The following is a 21,019-nucleotide window of genomic DNA, read 5'->3' on the forward strand; positions in this document are numbered from 1 at the left end:
GTTTAAATTATAACTTTTGTATGCTATTAATTTTGTAAGTAGTTTATAGGCTTTATGAATTACTCGCTAAAACTTGTGTAGCTTATGAAAGTATAGGTTATCTAAATATTTCTAATTGATTACAAGATTCAAATTTAAGCTTATGAAATTTAAATTACTTTTTTGTTTTAAACAACACTTTAGAGGGTGTTTGGTTCAAATTGAGGAATGATAAAGAGAAAGACAATGATAATACTAAGGAATGTAATTAACATTATCTTTGTCATTGATGTATATATATATCTATATATAGAGAGATTTAAAGTTCACCACTTATGAATATATTCACGGATCTCTCAAATGGGTATCGTTGGTTTGCATGATGGATATGGTATATCCATTATCCGTTTGCGATCCATAAACGGTTACAAATTTATATCCGTTACGTATCCATGGATTAAATTTATTGAAATTACAGATCCATGATGGGTGTGTATTTGCGAATCGCGGTTCTTTACCCGACCGTTGTCATCCCTACCCACTACCCCATACTCTATAATGATTAACTACATTATATTTAAACAAGCACTTTCAAAGATTATCATTATAATTTCTTACCCCTTAAAACCTCCAACCAAGCACCCCCTTAGATTAATTTAGATGAGAAAGTGGGCCATTGACGATGCCGTGTAACTCAAGCAACTCGTAACCGCTCGATTCATCCCTTAGAATAGCCCCCTTAGGAAATAGTGTTTAGAAATAAACCATTTGCAAGACTTGACCCCAAAACCCTCAAAGAATATTTTTCCCTTGTCCGACAATTAAAAGCCCTTATGAGAAATTGTGAAGTAGTAGCCATTTGATCCCACAATTTAAAAAATCGTGTGTCTTTCAATTACAAAAAAAAAAAAAAAAAATCATTCGGAAATAAACATTCTAATAAATTATGTAGCCTGAATAAAATACTTTTATTTTTTATATCAAAAGTCTACCTTTAAATATTGTAACAAAAATGCAGCTACTTGATGAACGCCTAATTAGTCTAATTTTAAGATATGAATATAACAAGTTTTGTGAAGATTAATAGATGATTAGGGCTTGTTTATGTTTGTTTAAGTGTTTCAGGTTATTTGTGACAAATTGAAGTTAAATGGATCATTAAGAAGTCAAGCAAAGTCGAAAACCAAGTCAAGAAGTGTCAAAGCAAAAATCTGGAAAATCGCCATTTCTGGGAGGCAATCTGGGACGCCCTGGTGACCGTCTGGGACGGCCATAGCTGCACCAAAGTTCCGAATTTAAAGGGTTTTATTAATTTTCAGTTTATATAACATTCACTCACGACTTTGGAGGTTACCAATTCATATTTTCACATACCTGGACAGTTTTCTAACACACACAACACCCCAAGATCATCATCAAATCACAATTCCATGAAGACTCAAGCCCTAATTGAAGAATCAATGATGCTATCAATGATGAAGATTATAGTCTAATTTTCTTTTGATCATTCTCATGTGAACAATTATGTAAGACAATTGTATTCAATCTTTCTTATGTTCAAGTTGGATTAGATGTTTAATTCTTAATTGTGTTTTGCATCTAATGTTGTTTGGATTTGAATGAATGATTACTTGTTTATGACTTGAATAAATTCCATCTATCTTTTGATTTCAAATTCTTGTTAATCAATTATTATTGGAAGAATCTCTTATGAACTTGTAATTTTGTTAATGAATAGAAAATCTAGTTGTGTCAATTCCCCGGTTTTCGTTATCGTGAATCATCACAACCGATTAATTTTGTTCTTAACGTTCATTCAATCCAAGCTTATAACGAATCATGTCTAGGTGATTTCCAACGAACATAAGTTAGGTTATACTTTTGAAAACATAATTTGAAGCATGAGAATGATCCCTTTTATTTAATTGCATTATTGTGTTAAGTTTATAATCAAGTTTAGTTGTTAATCAAATCAATCAATCAAATCGTTTTAAGTTTATGTCTAGTTCAATTGATTCTTGTAACTTGTTTAACACTTTCCCTTGATTCCCTGTGGATACGATACTCTACTTGCCCTAGCTAATTAGTGGTATTTAGTTATAATTTTGATTGGTCCAACGACATCGATCACTACTATTTTATGTATGTTAATAACGGTTCATAACAAAACCCTTTTTCTTTATCATACGAGCATAATACTCGTGCGTTGCGTCGGAATTTCGTTTTAGGAGTAATAATTTGTTATAAGGGTAGATATGATAATTTAGTGTTGTAGTGTGTATAGGGACATTTTGGAAACCATAAATATGCTGAAAGAAACTTTTTGGGAAAAAAAATCCATAAATAAATCCAAGATGCTTTATAAAATAGTAAAGAAGTGATGATAAAGATAAAATCTTTCTAGAAAAAATTTTTCATAAAATAATTTTCACTTTAAAAAAATGTTGATTATTAAAGAAAGGTTAATTAATTATGTCAAAAAAGAAAGTATGTTTTGGGGCAACCATCTTTCAAATAAATGAACACACACATTATTATTATTATTATTATTATTATTATTATTATTATTATTATTATTTTAATGCTATTTGGATCACTCACGGCACCACCTTTTGCAATCAGTGACAGTCACGCGATCATCTTCAAATACCTTTCAAGAGGAAACCTAAATAATTGGGAAAAACCCTTGTTTGTAAGACTTGAACCCGTGATGTATGCACATTCAAAGGCTCTATCCCACTTCCTGATGACCATTGAGATAAAGCTATTGTACAACTAACACATATATGCATCGACGTTATTATCAATGAGGTCGACCATCATTAACTATACAAAACTTACTCCATTTTGTTAGATTAGTATATATTCGTATTGAAAAAAACTACTTTACCTTCATTTTAAACATCTTAAATGTCAATTAATACTTATTTTATATATTTTGTCAAACTTTTTCTTCATATATAATTATATTTTAACAACACTATTTAATAATGGATAATTAAACAACAAATCCGAAGCCATTACAATATGCGGTAACCCTAGTTGTTGTTTGTTATTACTTTAACATATTGAACTATCATCACCATTTTGGGTCTTAATATATATGTGATCTGTGTGATTTTCCTTTCATAGCTAAAATAAAAATGGTGTTCAGAAGTCTTTACGGAAACAGTTTTTCTACTATTAGGTAAAGATCAGACTGTTTACAGTTTACTTTTCTCATTATCCTGCTCAAAAATTAGGTCACGTTGTTGTTGTATCTAAAATAAAAATTAACTTTGCTATAAATCGATATCATTCATCATTTAGATAGCAAATTTTAAAACCACTGTTTTAATCTATTTTGATACAAATAAAAATTACAGCATATATCATCATAACTAATTTCCATTTTCAACAATTATATTTGATACATTGACAAATATAAAGACTCAAGCATCTTCCATAAGAAGTTGGGTCCCAATATTGTTTACACGTTGTATCGCATCTTTCTGAAAGGCGTGTAAGGCACAACATGGAAAACGATCTCGTGCAAAATTCATTTGTTTCACTTTGTATCTGATTTCCTGTATTTAAGTAAAAACCCATATATTTTTTCTGCATATTAGCTATCTATATCATTATAAACAATATTTTCGTAAATAAAAGATTAAAGAAATAATAAGTTAAAGAAAATCAAAATATACCAAAAGAAGTCACCATGTTTGCAAGAAGGAAAACGACAACAATGGAGATGTTCTTCATTACTAGACTCATAAGATGATTTTTCTTTGTTAAAATTGATTGTGAAAAAAAATGTAAATACTATATATACATATATATAATATATAATATGTGCGTACCATTATAAAGTTTAATGCATTTATTATCATTAATTGATAAAATAAAAAGTTATAGTAATAATGACTATTAAATATTTAGAAAATGCTAAACAAAACCTTTATGTCTTCGTCTAACGTGTATAAAAAATTATACATTTTATATTAAAAGTTTACCTCTTAAATTTTATGATAAGTGTACAATTAATTAGTTCACTTTAATGAAAGTTCTTAGAGCTTCGTTTGACAAAATCCTAAATATTTTTATATGTATTTATAACTTTTAGTTCATTAAATGTATTTAAAATATAAAAATACTAGAACTACAAATATTTTACTTTACAAAAAGATGGTTATAGACTTATAGCATCTGATGGAAAGGCTAGTTATAGCATCTGACGTGGATTAATAAAAAAAAAGACTGGTTATAGCATCTGATGTGGATTAATAAAAAAAAAAGACTAGTTATAGCAGCTGATGTGGATTAATAAAAAAATGAAGAATATTAAAAAGAAATGAATTAATATTAGAAACACCTTTTATAATATTAATAAGTTTTTATTTTTTATTTTTATTGACCACAAAATTACTCCATTACAATATACACTATCTTAAACTAGTCATATGTTTGCACGATGCAACGATGTATTGGTGGTGACGGGTGGCTGCAACAGTATCAGTGTGATTGTTAATATAAAAGTAATTGATATAAATGTGGGTAGTGTAGTTATTTAAGAGTTAAGAGTAAATGGTGTAAATTAAGTCCATTAAAGATAATATAGGTATTTCAAGTAGATATATAAGTATTTCAAGTGAAATTTTTTAAAATAATAAATAAAAAAGAAGGGGGGTTTAGGTTATTAACAAATTAGGTAAAAGAAAATGAAAAAACCTGATGTTTTACTAGATAATATACATATAGATAATTTTAAACTAAATTGACACATATAAGAGATTAAACCCTGAATTTTTTCTCGTAGATCAATAATGAGTTTCTATGAAGTGGATAATAAAATTCCTATTAATCTAACCATAATGTAAGTTTGTAATTATATATTATAAGATGTTTTATAAGATGACAAAATGGATCAATTTAAGTCATATCAACCTCCACAATTCCACATCCATATTCATTTGTACTATCTTTATATTTACGAGGGTTTAACGCCCGTGCTACGCACGTCATGTTTTAAATATATTGTTTATATGCATTTTGTTTCCGGTTTTTCAAATAACTAATAGAAATTGTTTTATAAAATCATATTATTCATCGGCTTATAAATAGAAAAGCATAGAATAAGTAGAAAAGATATAAATTAATGAATTGATATCAAAGAAGGATTAGTTTGTTTCCATATTACCTTTAACTGAAGTGACACAAAAAACCTTGAATTGAAGACACAATGGGTTGTTCTTGCTATGTTAGAATCTATACATTAGATGTTATGTACGTAGAAAAAAACAAAACTCTATTCGAGTCATGAGGTCAAAAAATTTGATAGCTGGCCTTTGAGCAAGTACCACAACGCACATTGCAAATAGGATAATCATAGCAACTGTAGTGATCATCACAGCAGGAGGCAAGATATCTGGTCAAATGCATCAGATCTCTCTGGTGAGTGGTCAAACAAAGTATATTTATAATAGATATAACCTCCAAAGTCGTTTCATGCATTAGGGTAATAACATAATTCGAGTCGTACTAAAGGCACTAATTATTTTTCATGAGAGTTTAAATCTTGACAAAAAAAAAGCTTCTGGGTCAACCATGATTTCTATATACTGTAACACCCCAACAAGGCGGAATTATGAGGGTTACATACTAAGCACATCACGACATGGAAATTATGTAGAGTAAGTCTAAATGCATAAAAAGGATCAAGTAATCCATACGAACCATTCAATAATGCAAGTATCCGGATCACACATAAGCATAACCCCTAATTCGGGAAATGAATCACGGATCCAAGAAGTCCAAGTCTAGCATGATCAAGCAATCAACCATCCAATACGTTTATGAGCTAACCTGTTCACCTGAAAAGTGTACTAACACGCGTCAACATAAAGATGGTGAGTTCGTAGGGACAAGTAACAGGAAACAAGTGTGTCGGGATAACAACCGTTGACGATACACGAGGATTAGGATACCTAATCACGTTCACACAAAATCAACACAAGTCAACGTTTACGTTTAATAATAACGATAACCGGCACGACTTACATGATGAACAATGCATAAAATACATTTCCTGGCACGACTTACATAATATATAATGCATAGTAAACCGGCACGACTTACATGATGAACAATGCGTAAAAATACGTTTCTGGCACGACTTACATAATAAATAATGCGTAATAAACCGACACGACTTACATATATTTCAAATGCGTAATATCACGGCACGACTTACATATATTTCAAATGCGTAATATCAACGTTACGTTACAACTAAGCATTCATATTCAATATACCTGTTAAACAACATCGTTAACAACAAAATTATGCCACAAATCGTGGGCTTATCGTTATGCCATCAACATGGACTTAATCGTTATCACAATCACAAATCTATAATACGTTAAGGGGGAAAATGTTATCATGCGAGATCCTATGTCCCGATCCTTATCAAAATGTTTTCCATCAATCAACAACACAATGCACATACACTTCTTACGATTCTAATTTCAAGGAATCATTGATGCTTATATATAGGGTCACCCGCAGCCTTCCCACCACATCTCCTATTCATTGAAAGTATAACCGTCTTGCATGTATGTACAACTACCCAAACCACAACAAGTATTCATAAACGGAATCATAATTAACCGAGCAACAAGTCGATACGTTAATCAAACAATCAATCAATTGATTAAACAAAAATAAAAAAAGTCAAAATGGGTAAGAATGGTTTGACTAAAAAGTCAAAATTAACCAAGAACATCCAAACCCTAATTTGACACTTGAAACCGGTTTGTAATGCTTCAAAACTGAATTTTATGCTTTATTAGACATGAAATAACATCAATGAACATAACCCACTTCAAGAATTTAACCCATGACTCACAAAAGCATCAAAACCCGTTTTTGACCCACTTTGACTTTTGCAAGAACCCTAATTTGACCTAGACCTCGATTTGAAGAGTGATAAGACATGTTTTGAGCATAACTTGGCATAAGTAATGTGTATGAAACTAACCCATAATTTAAAATCATTCCATAACCTCAATTAAAACTCAATTCTGATTTTGACCTAAATTATCCAAGTTGTAAACCCTAAAATTGACCCATTAAGCTTTCAAACCATAAATTGATTAAGGGTTGTTTAGGTTAGACTTGAAACATGATTATAAACATAAAATGGTGGATTTGAGATGAGTTTTACTTACCAAAATTACCTTCAAAGAGTCAAACCCGAATTTGAGCTAGATGGAAGAAAATCTTGGACTTTGACCTTCAAATCTTTGATATGTTGTTTAGAAGATCATGTTGATTATTATTCTAGTTTTAATCTTGCTTAAATTTCCATAAATATGATAGAAATCTAGAGAGAGAGAGAGAGAGGTATGTTTGTGTGTGTGTTCATGGAAGAGAATTAGAGAGAGACAGGTAGATAACAAATGGAGGGTGGGAGGAAATAAAATCTGAGATAAAGGGGGTATGGGAGGCAAATTTAGATTCCAGCACTTAGACTAATACTCTATGAATTAGTCTCACTCTGTCTATTTAGACTAATACTCTACGAATTAGTCTCATTCTGTCTATTTAGACTAATACTCTACGAATTAGTCTCATTCTGTCTATTAGACTATTACCCCGAGAATCACAAACACGAGTTATACACATGAATGAAGAATCCAAAAAGGAAAAGGCAGATGTTATATACATAATTAACGAAAGTCAATGGGTCCAACACCACGAGCGTTACAATTAACCACATAGTCAACGAAAGTCAAACATAGTCAAATAGGTCAAAATTCACGAATATTACATATATACAATAGCCTTGGATACTACTCGTACATACTTGGCCTTATATAGTAAACTTCGTGATGCATATGTAGTTGATGAGAAATCAAGCAAAACAAATTCAATGAATATGACGTGGTAATACCACCAGCCCCAGGTCCATTTGGTCCATTGAGTAGAGTGGGTACATTGATCAGACCAACACACATGTAATTTGAGAAACGAAGAAAGTGGATTACTAAGGCAAATTTACCAAACATGAAATAGCAACTTTTCTATAATATGGTCGTCCCTATTTATCATCTAAGTGAACTGAAAGCGTAACAGATTCACATAGATCAAGTATTCATCTTTTTCATTTTTCTATTATTAGATTATCACATGTACCTTGTACTATATATATAAGCATTTGAACATCTAGATTAATAAAACATTTTCACCCATTTTTATACTTCAAGTAAATAAGGGAACATACATACTTACAATGATAGAATTAAGGAGTTCCATAGTAGAGAAGACTTTTTAGCACTATAACCACGTTGGATATCGGTCTTGATGATGTGTGATTTTCCTTTTCTAACATTTTGTGTATACAACATCTATGCAAGTATGGAGGTCTTCCAATGGGAAAGATTAAATAGTCATTACGGAGTTGGATCATTTGTTACCAGCCATGCCATATTGCCCTGCCTACTTGTCATCTCACTAATTCCATGAGTAACAGAGTATATGGCATCTGAGCTACTGGCCATCTATTACCATTTATGTCAAAGATACCTACACCTATTACCATCTGAGCTACTGGCCATTGGAGATATGAACTTAATTTGCACAAAGAACAAATTTTTCAATAAACAAAAAAATAAAAAATGTCATATTTGACCCAAAATGCAACCCTTTGGAAAGTGAATGTGTATGCTAAAATTACTATAAGTTAAGTAATCAATTGTATGTAAAAATCATAAAGTATTGAGCATATAGATCGATATAGTTTATAAAGAAGATCTAGTAAAAGTAAGAACTGACCACTAACTTTTAATCTTATTTCTTTTATTGCATCATAGGTTTTGTTTTTGAGAAGAGGGGAAAAGGACACAACATTTGATGGTGATTAAAATTAGAATGGAAACTTACCTTTAACTGATGAGGATGGTGGAAAATTGATTCAAGCTTTTGAAAGATTTCTTTTTGGATAAAAGACTCCCTGAGTAGTTGAAAACCAAAAATCCTATCAAATACTTTAATAAACAAACTTATTAAACAATAAGATTAAAGTGAAAGATTAATACAGTAATACAATAGCAAATGGTTGAGAGAGAACAAACTTATAATGGTGGATGAAAGGACGGGAGATGGTGCAAGTTTGGTTGAATGCACAGGAGGTGGGACGGTGATGGAGGTGGGACGGTGATAAAGCTGAAAATAGGTTCTAATTTCTAAACTTTAATAAACTAAACAAAATATTAATGAATTAAATCAAACCGGGAATACAAAGAATCACAAATTCACAACTAATGAAACATTGATGGCATAAGAATAAAGTTATACGTTATGAATTAACACCTCTACCATTAATGTTAAAGCTTGAGAATATGAATGAATGATGGTGAATGAAAGAAATTGAAATCAATAAATATTTTACGTACACTAACAACACTGTCATGTACACCAACACTATCCATGACAATTAAAGGATGAATGAATGGTCAACAGGAAAATGAACAATCGATCATTAAAAAATTATTTCTCCATACATCCATCCAATACATTTATATACATCAAAATTTATCATTAAACAATTCATTCATTAACACATTCATATACATTAATCGATATATATTTTGATATTGCAGTAAAAGTAATAAAAATCAATACACGAATTGAAATTAACTACCAAATTGAAATAACCACAAAGTAAAATCATTAAAACCCTAATTAATCATAAAGTTTAAGCATTGATTGTAATTTTACAACTTTTATATATATAAGATATTTACCCACATCCATGAATGAGCTAAAGAATATCCATTAGATATCGAAAATGAAAACATTATAAATAAGATACCTACACATTAAATCTAGTCACTAATTTGAAATGTCATCTTCAAAATTTAAGTTGGCTTCATAAATTTTTATTATCAGAAAAATATAAGATCAATACGTATTTTCTTAATAAATAACATTGAAATAATGAAATATGTATTAGACGACAGAACAATTTTTTTAAAAAAACGTGTAAGTAACCTTCTTATGTTATGATTAATATGACCGCGCAATACAACGACGATGGTCGTAATGGCGTGGGATGGTGTTGGTGGCGGCAGTGACGGGTGGTGCGGGTGGCAATGGTGGTAAATGTAAAAGTAAGTGATGTTAACGAAAGTATTGTAGTTATTTCAAGGATTAAGGAGTTTATGTTGTAAATAATTTCATTAAGGGTATTATAGATTTATAGGTATATTAGGTAGGACGTTTAAAGTAATGAATAAAGAGGAGATATATTTTTGGTACTTTGGAGTTGTAATTTAAGATTTGGGGAGAGAGTTTCTCTTTTATATAGAAGTATAGATAGGTCTTTAGCTTGGATGCAGTTAACTGCATCATTTTTGGATGAAGTTATTTTTAAATTGAGAGGGAATACTTTTGTAATATAGCAATCATCTATATCATATGCATGTATGATTGTATTTATGAACTTTACAGTCAACTACATATTCGATTTTCCTCATAGATAAAACTATTATATTTCAACCTCTTTATAGATTATTTTAAAGGATAACTAGCATGGTACCCGTACAATGCAACGGCGGTGACGGCGACGACGGTTTAATGGTGTTGGTGACGGGTGGTGATAACATTGACAATTGGTGTCGAGTGGTGTAATCGTGTAAGTTGATGTAATGATGATAGTGGAAATATTTTAGAAGATAAGGAGTTAGAATGTAAATTAGCAAGATAAGGGTTTAAAGTGTAAATTAACTCATTAAGGGCAAATTTGGTAAAATCTAATAACTCTTTTTATAGGAAGTGTTTATTAAGGGTAATTTAGTATTTTTGCATTTAATTATTTTTTAATACTTTTTAAAAATAAGGGGTTGATTAAAATTATTATAAAGGAGTATAGATGAGACATATAACTGATAAAAGAAGTTATTTTATAAACTTTGACCACCGTTAAAAAGAAAGAGAGAAAAAGGAGTAGAGAGAAAGGCATAATTCTAGAATCTCTGCTCAATAATTTACTTAATATTTCTCCCAAAATACGAGTAATAATAATCAAAAAAAAGAAAGGAAAAGAAAAGAAAAAAGGAGAAAGGAATGGAATCAAGGAATGAAGAAGAGAATAGCGGAAGGATAACATGCGGGAAAATAGATGAGATGGCAAGCTGGATAGGCAACAGCGTGGCATCGGCGTTTTTCAACTCACTTGAAAGATGTTCCTGTATCAATCTCAGCACCTCTCACGACGAACATCTTGAAGATGAAGGACCCCTTATCCTCACCAAACCTCTTCAATTTATGGATCAAAACCATGATGATAAGCAGCTCCCCACCCCATCATCTGTTTAATTAATTATAATCATCAATACTTTTTCTTTTTCTTTTCTTTTTTTTAAAATTCTATTATATGTATGTATGCATACACTTTTTCTAATGTATTTAATGTTTCAGCTACTACTACTATGTTTATTTTTGTTTGTTTTGTAATAACATATCTGTGAATGGTATTTGGTATTGACTATGTTTATGATTACTCCTTTTTAGGGTTGTAAGAAACTTTTTAGATCGGGATTCATTTTATCATGTGTTCATTGGCAGACCTCAATCTGTGTCCAGACAGTCTATATATCCCGCTTTTTAGTCACAGCCTCTCACACAAATTATGAAAATGTACAATGTTTTTCATACCATCACCTGCTCTCCATGAATACCCATGTCACTTGTAGCATAATTAAATCTCAGTTTCAGTTGATCAACTTGATTCTTGTTGAGTCTAATTTGAAGAGTTTTGATTCTACATGAGGTGGCATTACCTATATATTTCAATCTCTTGCTTGTCTGATAATCGGTTGCCTTGTACTGTGTAGACCTGTTTAATCTATTGTTGCTTCTTTACTTATTAGTTCTATATCGGTTTTGTCTTTCTGCTGCAGGAGTGGTTGATGTTTTCAACTATAGTAACTGGCCTTTTGTTCTAAGTTCTAAACAACTACTCATCTTTAAGTTTGTCAAAACCGAAAAAGAAACACTACATTAGGTCATTTTCTAGAATGAACTATATTTTTAATGGTAGATACTCTCGGGCAGGCATGCATGCGCGCACAGACTCCCTTGCAGGATTTGACTCATCAACTTCATACACACCCACATTCCTTTGTTGAATTTGACCCTTCGACTTATAGGTTTGCAGGATGACACGGGCACCTATGCTAGCGCTTAAGACTGAGCAGTTAAAATAGAACACATGAAATTAATTTCATAGATTCTAACATATTTGATACTCTTTGTTTGAGAACTCTCATTCTTGCTAGTTAGTTACTTCGTATGTATTTGCAAGAGAATGTTGATTTGCGTGAAAAATCAAGTTCCATTGTTCGGAAAGTTTAGCACTCTTAGATGTAGCCTCAAGTGAAAACAAAACCCATACAAGTTAGTTGAGAGGAGATGAGATAATAACAAGCAGTTGAGAGAGTAGATGATTTCTGTTGGCCTTCTACTTGATCTCGTAAGTTCCGGATCAGGAACAGAACAAGATCCGTCAGTCTCATCTGATGAGTGTCCCTGATATCAGTGAACAAACAGGGTTGACCCTTAGACCAGTCCAGTACCAGAAGGTCCAAGTAAGCCTGTAATGATCAGTTGGTGTTAATTGTTTTCCCCAAGACTTATTCGGCCAGAGCCCATTTAGGCATGACTCGTGCATTTGAGCTCCTTAAGCTTAAGTTAGTCTCATTATACATTTATATAGTAATTAAGACACGGAAGTCTTGTTAAAAGGATCCTTTAAGAATGCGTTTCAGATGTGATTGTGAAAGTTGTCTAGGTAAGGGGCTTCAGCCTGATCCACTGCAGGCTTCTATCTTGCAGCCATTCATGGTTCTTAGTAAGTAGCCACGTCGATTCTTTCTGTTGTAGTGTCATATATGTAAGGTATGTAGATGGTTCAGTTTCGTAAATTCATTTGTGATGTTGATAATTTGTAACAATACACCGTTAACGAAAGAGATGCCGCACCTCTGTGCAGATTATTTGCTACAATAGATGATTCGAAAGGTCTTTGCTCAAATGTGTTGAACTTGGAAGGGACCTGGACCTCAAATGTTTATGTATACCTAGAGATTTGAACGAGAATAGATAACGATCTTATGACTTACTTATATCATTCATAGTTCATCTTTTTAGCTAATAGGTGATGATTGTAGTTGCTCTTAGTTACGTTTAAATTTGTTCTTTTGACGGAAAAGAGATTGACCTGACCTTTGAGTTTGCACTCCTTATTGGCAAACAATCTTTCCTTCGTGTTTCATTCTGAAAAATAAATCTGCAATTCCACCTGGAAAGCCCCTATTTCTATTAACATCCTTTTATGGGTTGTCTCTTGGAGACCTATTTGTAGGACCAACACTGGAATCAAGCCCTTTGGTTCGCAATCACTAAGGCATCTTGAACATTTCAATTATTAGTGTCGACCTCAACTTTCTAAATCATGTCTATATATAGTTGACTAGACCTGTAACCAACCCTGCAAATTGTACGACATTTAGACTAATGCTTTCAAACCATCAGCTCATTTTGTCACAATTTCAACAGACCCGGACCCAATCTACATTGTAATATGAATTAACAAATTTTTTCCACATCAATCCAACTCTTCAATTTCAAACAAACTGATTAACCTATAGATATAAATATCACGGGATTCGGTCCTAAAGTATTATTTTATCTATCGTAAATGTTTTGTGAAGCAACTGTGGAAGACTTTTCTAGAAATGGTCACAACTTGAATTTGTTCTCTCCATAAGGTGATACTAAAATATAGCCTAACATTGTGTGCTATAGTCTTTGCAGAAACACATGAACAGTATTTTGTGTTGTTTTAAACCTTGTTTATATACATAAATACCTACTACAAAAATTAAGCCAAATATGAAAGGGCAAAGGTCTATCTGTGACACATGCAGGCACAGAAACATGTTGTAATCTATATAAAAAGATTGACAAAGATCCACGACAAGATATAATAGGAGTACCTGCAAGAGTCAAATTTAGGATCTATACCTAGTGGTTCGAATGTCTTGAAGGGTAGTTAACATATTTTGAAATAGTTAGGAAATGGCTCAGTGGGTGTCCATATCATTTTAGTCCACCGAGCATTATGACGAATCCCCCACCACACTTGCTTTTGTCGGCTTCTCACTTCCCCTCACCTAGATTCTCTTTGCAAAATACACAAAAACAAAACTATAATTTTCAAAATACACGATATGGTTCTCATTGGTTTTCGTTTATCATTTAAATTGAAACCTTTTAGCTTGACACACAATTTTATCTTCTATCTAAGGGGTGTTTTTTACAATGGAATGAAAATGATGAAAAGAGAATGAGAAAGATTTTTTTTGTTTGGTTGCAATAGAGAATGAGAACGGGAATCGAGAAGTGGGAATCGATTTCATTCCCTTAATTCTTTATAAAGTGTAGAGAATGGATGAGAATGATTTTTTTTTTTTGGTTATAGTGATGTTATACGTACTAAATTTAATTTATTATTTAAAACTTTTGTATTTTTTATATATACATTCTCTACCTGTACCAAACGACGGAATCTATTCTCTTTACAAATACCCATTCTCTTTCCCACTATATTCATTCTATATTACATTTCCATTCTCTTTGATTTACTCCTACCAAACACCCCCTTTAAAGGGATTTTTAAATAGGGAATGATAAATCTACATCAATTTTTTGCCATCTACAACAAACGTATATATTATACTTCACAGTGTACAATTGTATAAAGTGTGCATTGTTGTAGATGACAAAAACTTATTGTAGATTTATCACTCTTAATTTTTTAAGTGTGTTTACATAGTTGCTATAATAAATATAATAAATTTGATATATTTAAAAAGGAGAGTGATAACATATTAACATATTACAAACTAGATTAATACCTAACTAAATTTATTAGTAATATATCACACATTGTGAAAAATATATGTCTTATAGTATATTATATTGAAGTTTATTATGAAAACGGACATATGTTAAGATAAAGAATCTTGTACTTTTTTAGATATAACATATATGAAGTCGGTTATATATGTACTCGACCTTACATGAAATTCGACTTGAAACTAACCTGGAAAACCTGGGTTAAGATTGTGAAATCTCGACCCGATAATCTGTCAACTTGAGTTTTTGGGTCGTGGTCGGGTTGACCTTTTGAATTAATAGATCAACCTGTCAACCCAAAAATATTTTTAAATTATATAAAAAAAATTAAAACAAATCGACCCATCAACTCATTTGATCAGACAACTCACAACCCATTTACTTGAAATCAATCTGCCAACCACTAACCATATCACCTGAAATCAACGCACCAAACCATTTAACTCGTAAACTTTAGTTTAGTTAGTTGGTGCTTGGGTTTCTGTTAACGAATTGACAGAGTTACAGGTTTTGGTTGAGAAATTTTAAATTATAATTATAATTATATACCGGCATTCCGAACCCATTAACTTGAACCAGAGATAATTATACTTATATTTATTTTAATTGTTGTTCTATATAAAGTTATTTACTCTTTTATACAAAATTTTAAATTATATAATAACTTGCTATAAACTTTTAAAGTACATTATAGATGACTAAAACATCATATTAAGTATATTTCTAAACGTTACATTGTATTTTATCTATATAAAAGAAAAATATATATAGGCCACATAATTTAAAACATTATTATATATCTGTAAAATTTAAAATAAAAAATCTTAATAAATATATGTTGTAAAAAACTATATGACAGCAAATATGATTGAATTAATAAAATAATATATGGATATTCTAAATAATATAAAACTAACAAAAATAATGGATGTGAAATTTTGGATTAGACTCGTAGGGTGAGTTATCTTGATAACCTCTAAAAATCTTTTAAAATTTAAGTTTCACGGCTATCTTGTTCACTTTTCTTAAGAAAAACACTTTTACATATTATATACATTAATTAAAAATTGAAGTAATAATATATTTTTCCTCCCCCTCCCCCCCACCCCCCACCCCAAAATAAATCACTTTATGATTTTTTAGTTAATCAGGAAATCATTTTTTTTAGTTTACGTACATTTATATATTTTAACTCTTCTATTTGAATAACAAAATATTACCACTAATCATAGCTAGATTCACCCTCCTTTTTTTTTTTCCACCTAAACAAACAAACAGACAAATACACTTTTGATATCATTATGCTCGTGATGGTATTTTATAGCTAAGATGTGGTATTCTCATCTTTGTCTAATTATCAAGATCTACATCAACCTTCCCATCCCGTCAGCCACCATCTCCGACAAGACCTTCCCGTCGAGAACAACCATCATATGGTTGAGAGTGAATGAATGAAAATAAAGAGTACGTGAAAACTGAATAGAAATAAATGGTTGTGTAATGATATTGACAACCCGTTTTAAAAATGGTTGGAAATAACGACATTTTTATTCCAACCAATTTAAAAATGTTTTTATTTTTTTGTTGAATTTAATATTTTAAATTTTATTTTCTAACTCATAATGATAAACTAACCCCAATTAAAACTTTCGTATATAGTAAGTTACATAATTATTCGTTTAACCCGGTCACTCATCGAATATTAAGCTAGTTTTTATTATTATAAAAAGCGACATGTTTGAAAATGGGTTAAAAATGAGAAAAAAAATCATTAAAACGTTGCCAAATGAGCATATAGGAAAAAGACGAAATAAATCTTAAACATGTTACCATATATATATAAACTATACATTTAGTATAATTAATTAGTTACCATATCTAGATTTTTAATTTCAAGAGCCCAGATTGATTTGTAAAACTAATTTCAATGGTCCAGATCAAAAGTTCAACTTTGTTTTTTTCTCTCTGCTCTTCCGGCAATATATATATATATATATATATATATATATATATATAATAACTATTCTTTAAAGATAATTATTAACCGTCATATACAGTATTTTAACTATGGTTGATAACATATTAACATCTTTTTCTTTCTTGAAAAATCCTGACCATGAAGTTACAGTCCGCTTGTAAAATTTTGTTTGGTTGTTTTTTAGTTAAATAGTTTATACTTTAATTTACGAGACTTTATCTTACACATACTCAAAGATAATTGTTTTTTGATTTTTTATGGGGTAAAAAATAAAATTTTGATCTTGGGTGTTACATAAAAGCTTCTACATAAACACTACAGTATAAATGTTTATATGTCATTACGTTAATTTTATTAAGTTTTTTTAATCATTCTTAATTAGTTAATCTAAATTACAGAATTTATATGTTTAGATTATTTTTGAACATTTAAACACCAGTAGTGAGTTTTAATCTATTGCAAAAATCAGTCACGTTTTAAAACTGCCTAAAGGGAAGAACACGAACATAATATTCTTCTACATGTTTTGAAAACACCACCAACTTATTTTTTTTCATCATCATATAATAATAATAATAATAATAATAATAATAATAAACTTAGTATATAAGCTTAATATTTGACTAACTTCTTAATGACATTATCCCATTCAATGAACTTTGAGTAAATATTTTTAAGTCGGCATGTCAAATTATCAAATTGCGGAATATTATTCACGTTTGGTGTCTCCTGTATTCATCACTTCAAATACAAAGAACTAAAAGCATAATTACTTATTTCTAATGTACAATATTTGACCATTTTTTTATTAATCAAATTAACAAATATCTATCTATCTATCTATATATATATAATAAAACAAAATTGTTTCTTATAATTATTTTTAAAAAGTTTTTAATATGACAAATCCATATTTCACCTTAAAAAATTATTTATTTAATTATGATGTCATATATATATAAAATAGAAATAACCCTTTACATGTTTAATTTAAATATTAATTATTTATCTAAAGAATAAAAAATCTCTCTTATATAACATTACAAATAATAAAATACTTTTTTTTATTTAGTTGATTTATTAGCTATATAATTATTGTGTTAGTTGAGTTATTAGATTTATATCAAGTTATAATGTTTTAAAAACAAACATTACATAAAATTTTTTAATGTATTTTATAATTTTAAAATTATGTTCGGGTTAATAAACTAGTTTATATTGAAAATAAAAAATATTTAAAAATTTATATAAAGTATCACTAACGTTTTTATTTTAATTTAATCGTATATTGTAATAATAAATATTTGGTTAGCATATATAATGAGAACAAAGGATGAACTATTTCCCTCCACTTCAATACAAGTCAAAGAAGCAAAAATCCACCGTCGATATCTCAAAAATTCTACTTCCACTAACAAATATAAAAAAATAACCCACCATCAAAAAGCATCACTAAAATACTTTGAGTTCACAACAGTAAGTCAAAAAGGTAAATTCCTTGTTTCTGTCATCACTCATTATTCAAATCCTTACTCACCAAATAAAGCCAAAACACCAGCATTAGCCCAAAAGCCAAAAACATTCTTTCTTGCTTTAAATTAGACACACCAAAAAAGACTTCATTAATTTTCCTCCTAAATTGTCTTATACAACAATTTTTAAATTGAATCAAAGTTTGTTCTTTAAGAAAATCATGGATGCTGCTCAATGGGCAAAGGTACGTAATTAAGTTCGACTCGTATATATGCAAATTAATAAAAACTTAAGTTAATTAGTTCTTGTTATGCATGGTACCTTTTTGTGTTGAAGCAACTTTAAAAAGACAGTAGTATCGATCAGCCAGTTCTTTTCTAGCAAAAAGCGTACAACTTTTTTATCGCCTTTTTGAAATCGTTGTCTAAAGATATAAAGTTATAGTTTGTTAATTCTTGTTGTTGAGATTTCAGGATGTGAGAAATGATGGAAGTTATAATAATGTGCAAGATGATCATAAGAAGGCAAATAAGCCACAACATGAGCATGCACTTAATTGTCCAAGATGCAACTCAACCAACACCAAGTTTTGTTACTACAACAATTACAGCTTAACTCAACCAAGATACTTTTGCAAGGCTTGTAAGAGGTATTGGACTAAAGGCGGATCCCTTAGAAGCGTTCCTGTGGGTGGCGGCTCAAGAAAGAACAAGAGGTCATCATCCACGTCGTCCATGTCTAAACCAATTGATCTTTCACAGTTTTCTTCTCAAAATTTCAACACTACTACTACACATGATCTTAACTTGGGTTCATCACGAGCTACACAAGAAGTGGAGTATCATCATCATCATCATCATCATGGTTTTTCTCAGTTTCTAAAGCTACCCAAGATTGAAAATAATAATGCAAATGCAAATAATAATAATAATGCCACCTTTTTATCGTCTTCTAATGGGCTAATGATGATGAACACTCATGATCCAACAAATATTAATGTAAACAATAATACAATGTTGTTTAATAATAAAAATAATGGGGCAAGATTCAGTCTTCAAGATTTTAAGCCAACAATGAGTGCTACTACTTTTCCTTTTCAAGGGAATGGAATCAAGTACGGGAACTTGCAGAATAATCAAGAAGCAGATGGAGAAAGGCCGCCGGTCATGATGCTGCCTTTTGGAGTATTGAGCCAACAACAACATCCACCAATTAGGGATCTTGGCCAAAGTATGCCGGCACAAGCTGCATACAGCTGGAATAATGGGACGACTGCTATGGGCGAGGGTTCGTCAACATTGTATAACTAATCCAGTACTATACGTTCATCATCAGTCGTGTTACGTACTTAATTAGATGTTTAGTAGTTATATTAATTTGTACTTAGAGTTAGATTATTATGATCAATCACATAACTGGCATTAATTAATTAGTGTGCATTTGATATTATTAATTAATTGGATTTCAAGGGTGAGATGAATTGTCAATCTTTTTTAAACAATCTAAGCGCGCGTTAAATTAATATTTCTAGCTATATATCTATATCAATGTTTAGGTGCACGTACCATTGTTAATTTTCTCTCTCTATATATATATATGTTTCCTCATTTCAAGAGGTCACTTCGATTCATATGATTTAGATTTCTGATACTGATTATGCATGAAACTACAAATAATATTACAATTATCCACATTTTTAGTTATTTGAAGAAATTATAAAAGTTTGTCACACTAATTTTATGTAATTAAGATAATTACTCATGGCGCCCTTGTAGTTTTATTTGGTATTTAACTTACTTGGTTTAGGTTATGAACTCAATACTTGAAATCCATAATAAAACCACACATGATAATTAAGAAAATCTTTGTTAATGATGTAGTACTACTACTGATGAAATTAAACTATATAGAATTTTTTTTACGGATACGACGATTTTCAGCCCATTTGATGTAAATACGAACTATCGTTTGAAAACTTGCAAAACTACGAAAACCGGTGTCTAAGACACCGACCTTGGGTCTTATGAACAAAGCCGGTGTTACAAACACCGGTCTTATTTTACTTTTATAACAAAGCCGGTGTCTTTCTTCATTTGTGTTCTGCTGTCTTGCCAAAACCGATGTGTCTTAGACACCGGTCTTAAAACTTTTTTTTTAACGCGACATGGATTCCGTTTATTGACAACATGAACTTTGATTCTTTAAAATGATACACATACACGTGGTAACTTAAAAGAAAATCATACACTTATCCTCATCCAAATATTACCACGTGAGAGACTTGAAAGAAACATGTATACAGCAGGCAATGGATACAAACTCAATATAATACAGCACTCTTTAATTTGTTCTCACTTTTAGTCTTTCATACCTATATAAACCCAACAACTGACATCAAAATACTCTTTATCAACTTACAAACACATTTCAGTAGTTAAAATGCTCTAAAAACTTCTCTTTATGTTTGTTACATAACTACATAATCAAACTCACTCACTATAAAAGTCACGCACAACTTAAAATTAACAATCACTAAAATCAAAAGCATGTGAGGATATAGAAGTAAGGTACAATCAGCTGCTTGAAAAAAAACCATCCAGAAGTAAGAAAGTTTCTTGGTACGAGAAA

The 21,019-nt window shown here is 30.5% G+C and overlaps 1 protein-coding gene across 1 annotated transcript; it reads left to right on the forward strand.

The window, feature by feature from the left end:
* The first annotated feature begins 18,519 nt into the window (after window positions 1–18,519).
* Window positions 18,520–19,915, forward strand: LOC122594295 (dof zinc finger protein DOF2.5-like). The gene is made up of 2 exons (XM_043766772.1): window positions 18,520–18,635; window positions 18,865–19,915. The coding sequence occupies exons 1-2, from the start codon at window positions 18,612–18,614 to the stop codon at window positions 19,699–19,701; spliced, it is 861 nt and encodes a 286-aa protein (XP_043622707.1). The 5' UTR covers window positions 18,520–18,611; the 3' UTR covers window positions 19,702–19,915.
* The last annotated feature ends 1,104 nt before the right edge of the window (window positions 19,916–21,019 follow it).

This window comes from Erigeron canadensis, chromosome 3 (genome assembly GCF_010389155.1).
Source record: "Erigeron canadensis isolate Cc75 chromosome 3, C_canadensis_v1, whole genome shotgun sequence".
NCBI lineage: Eukaryota > Viridiplantae > Streptophyta > Magnoliopsida > Asterales > Asteraceae > Erigeron > Erigeron canadensis.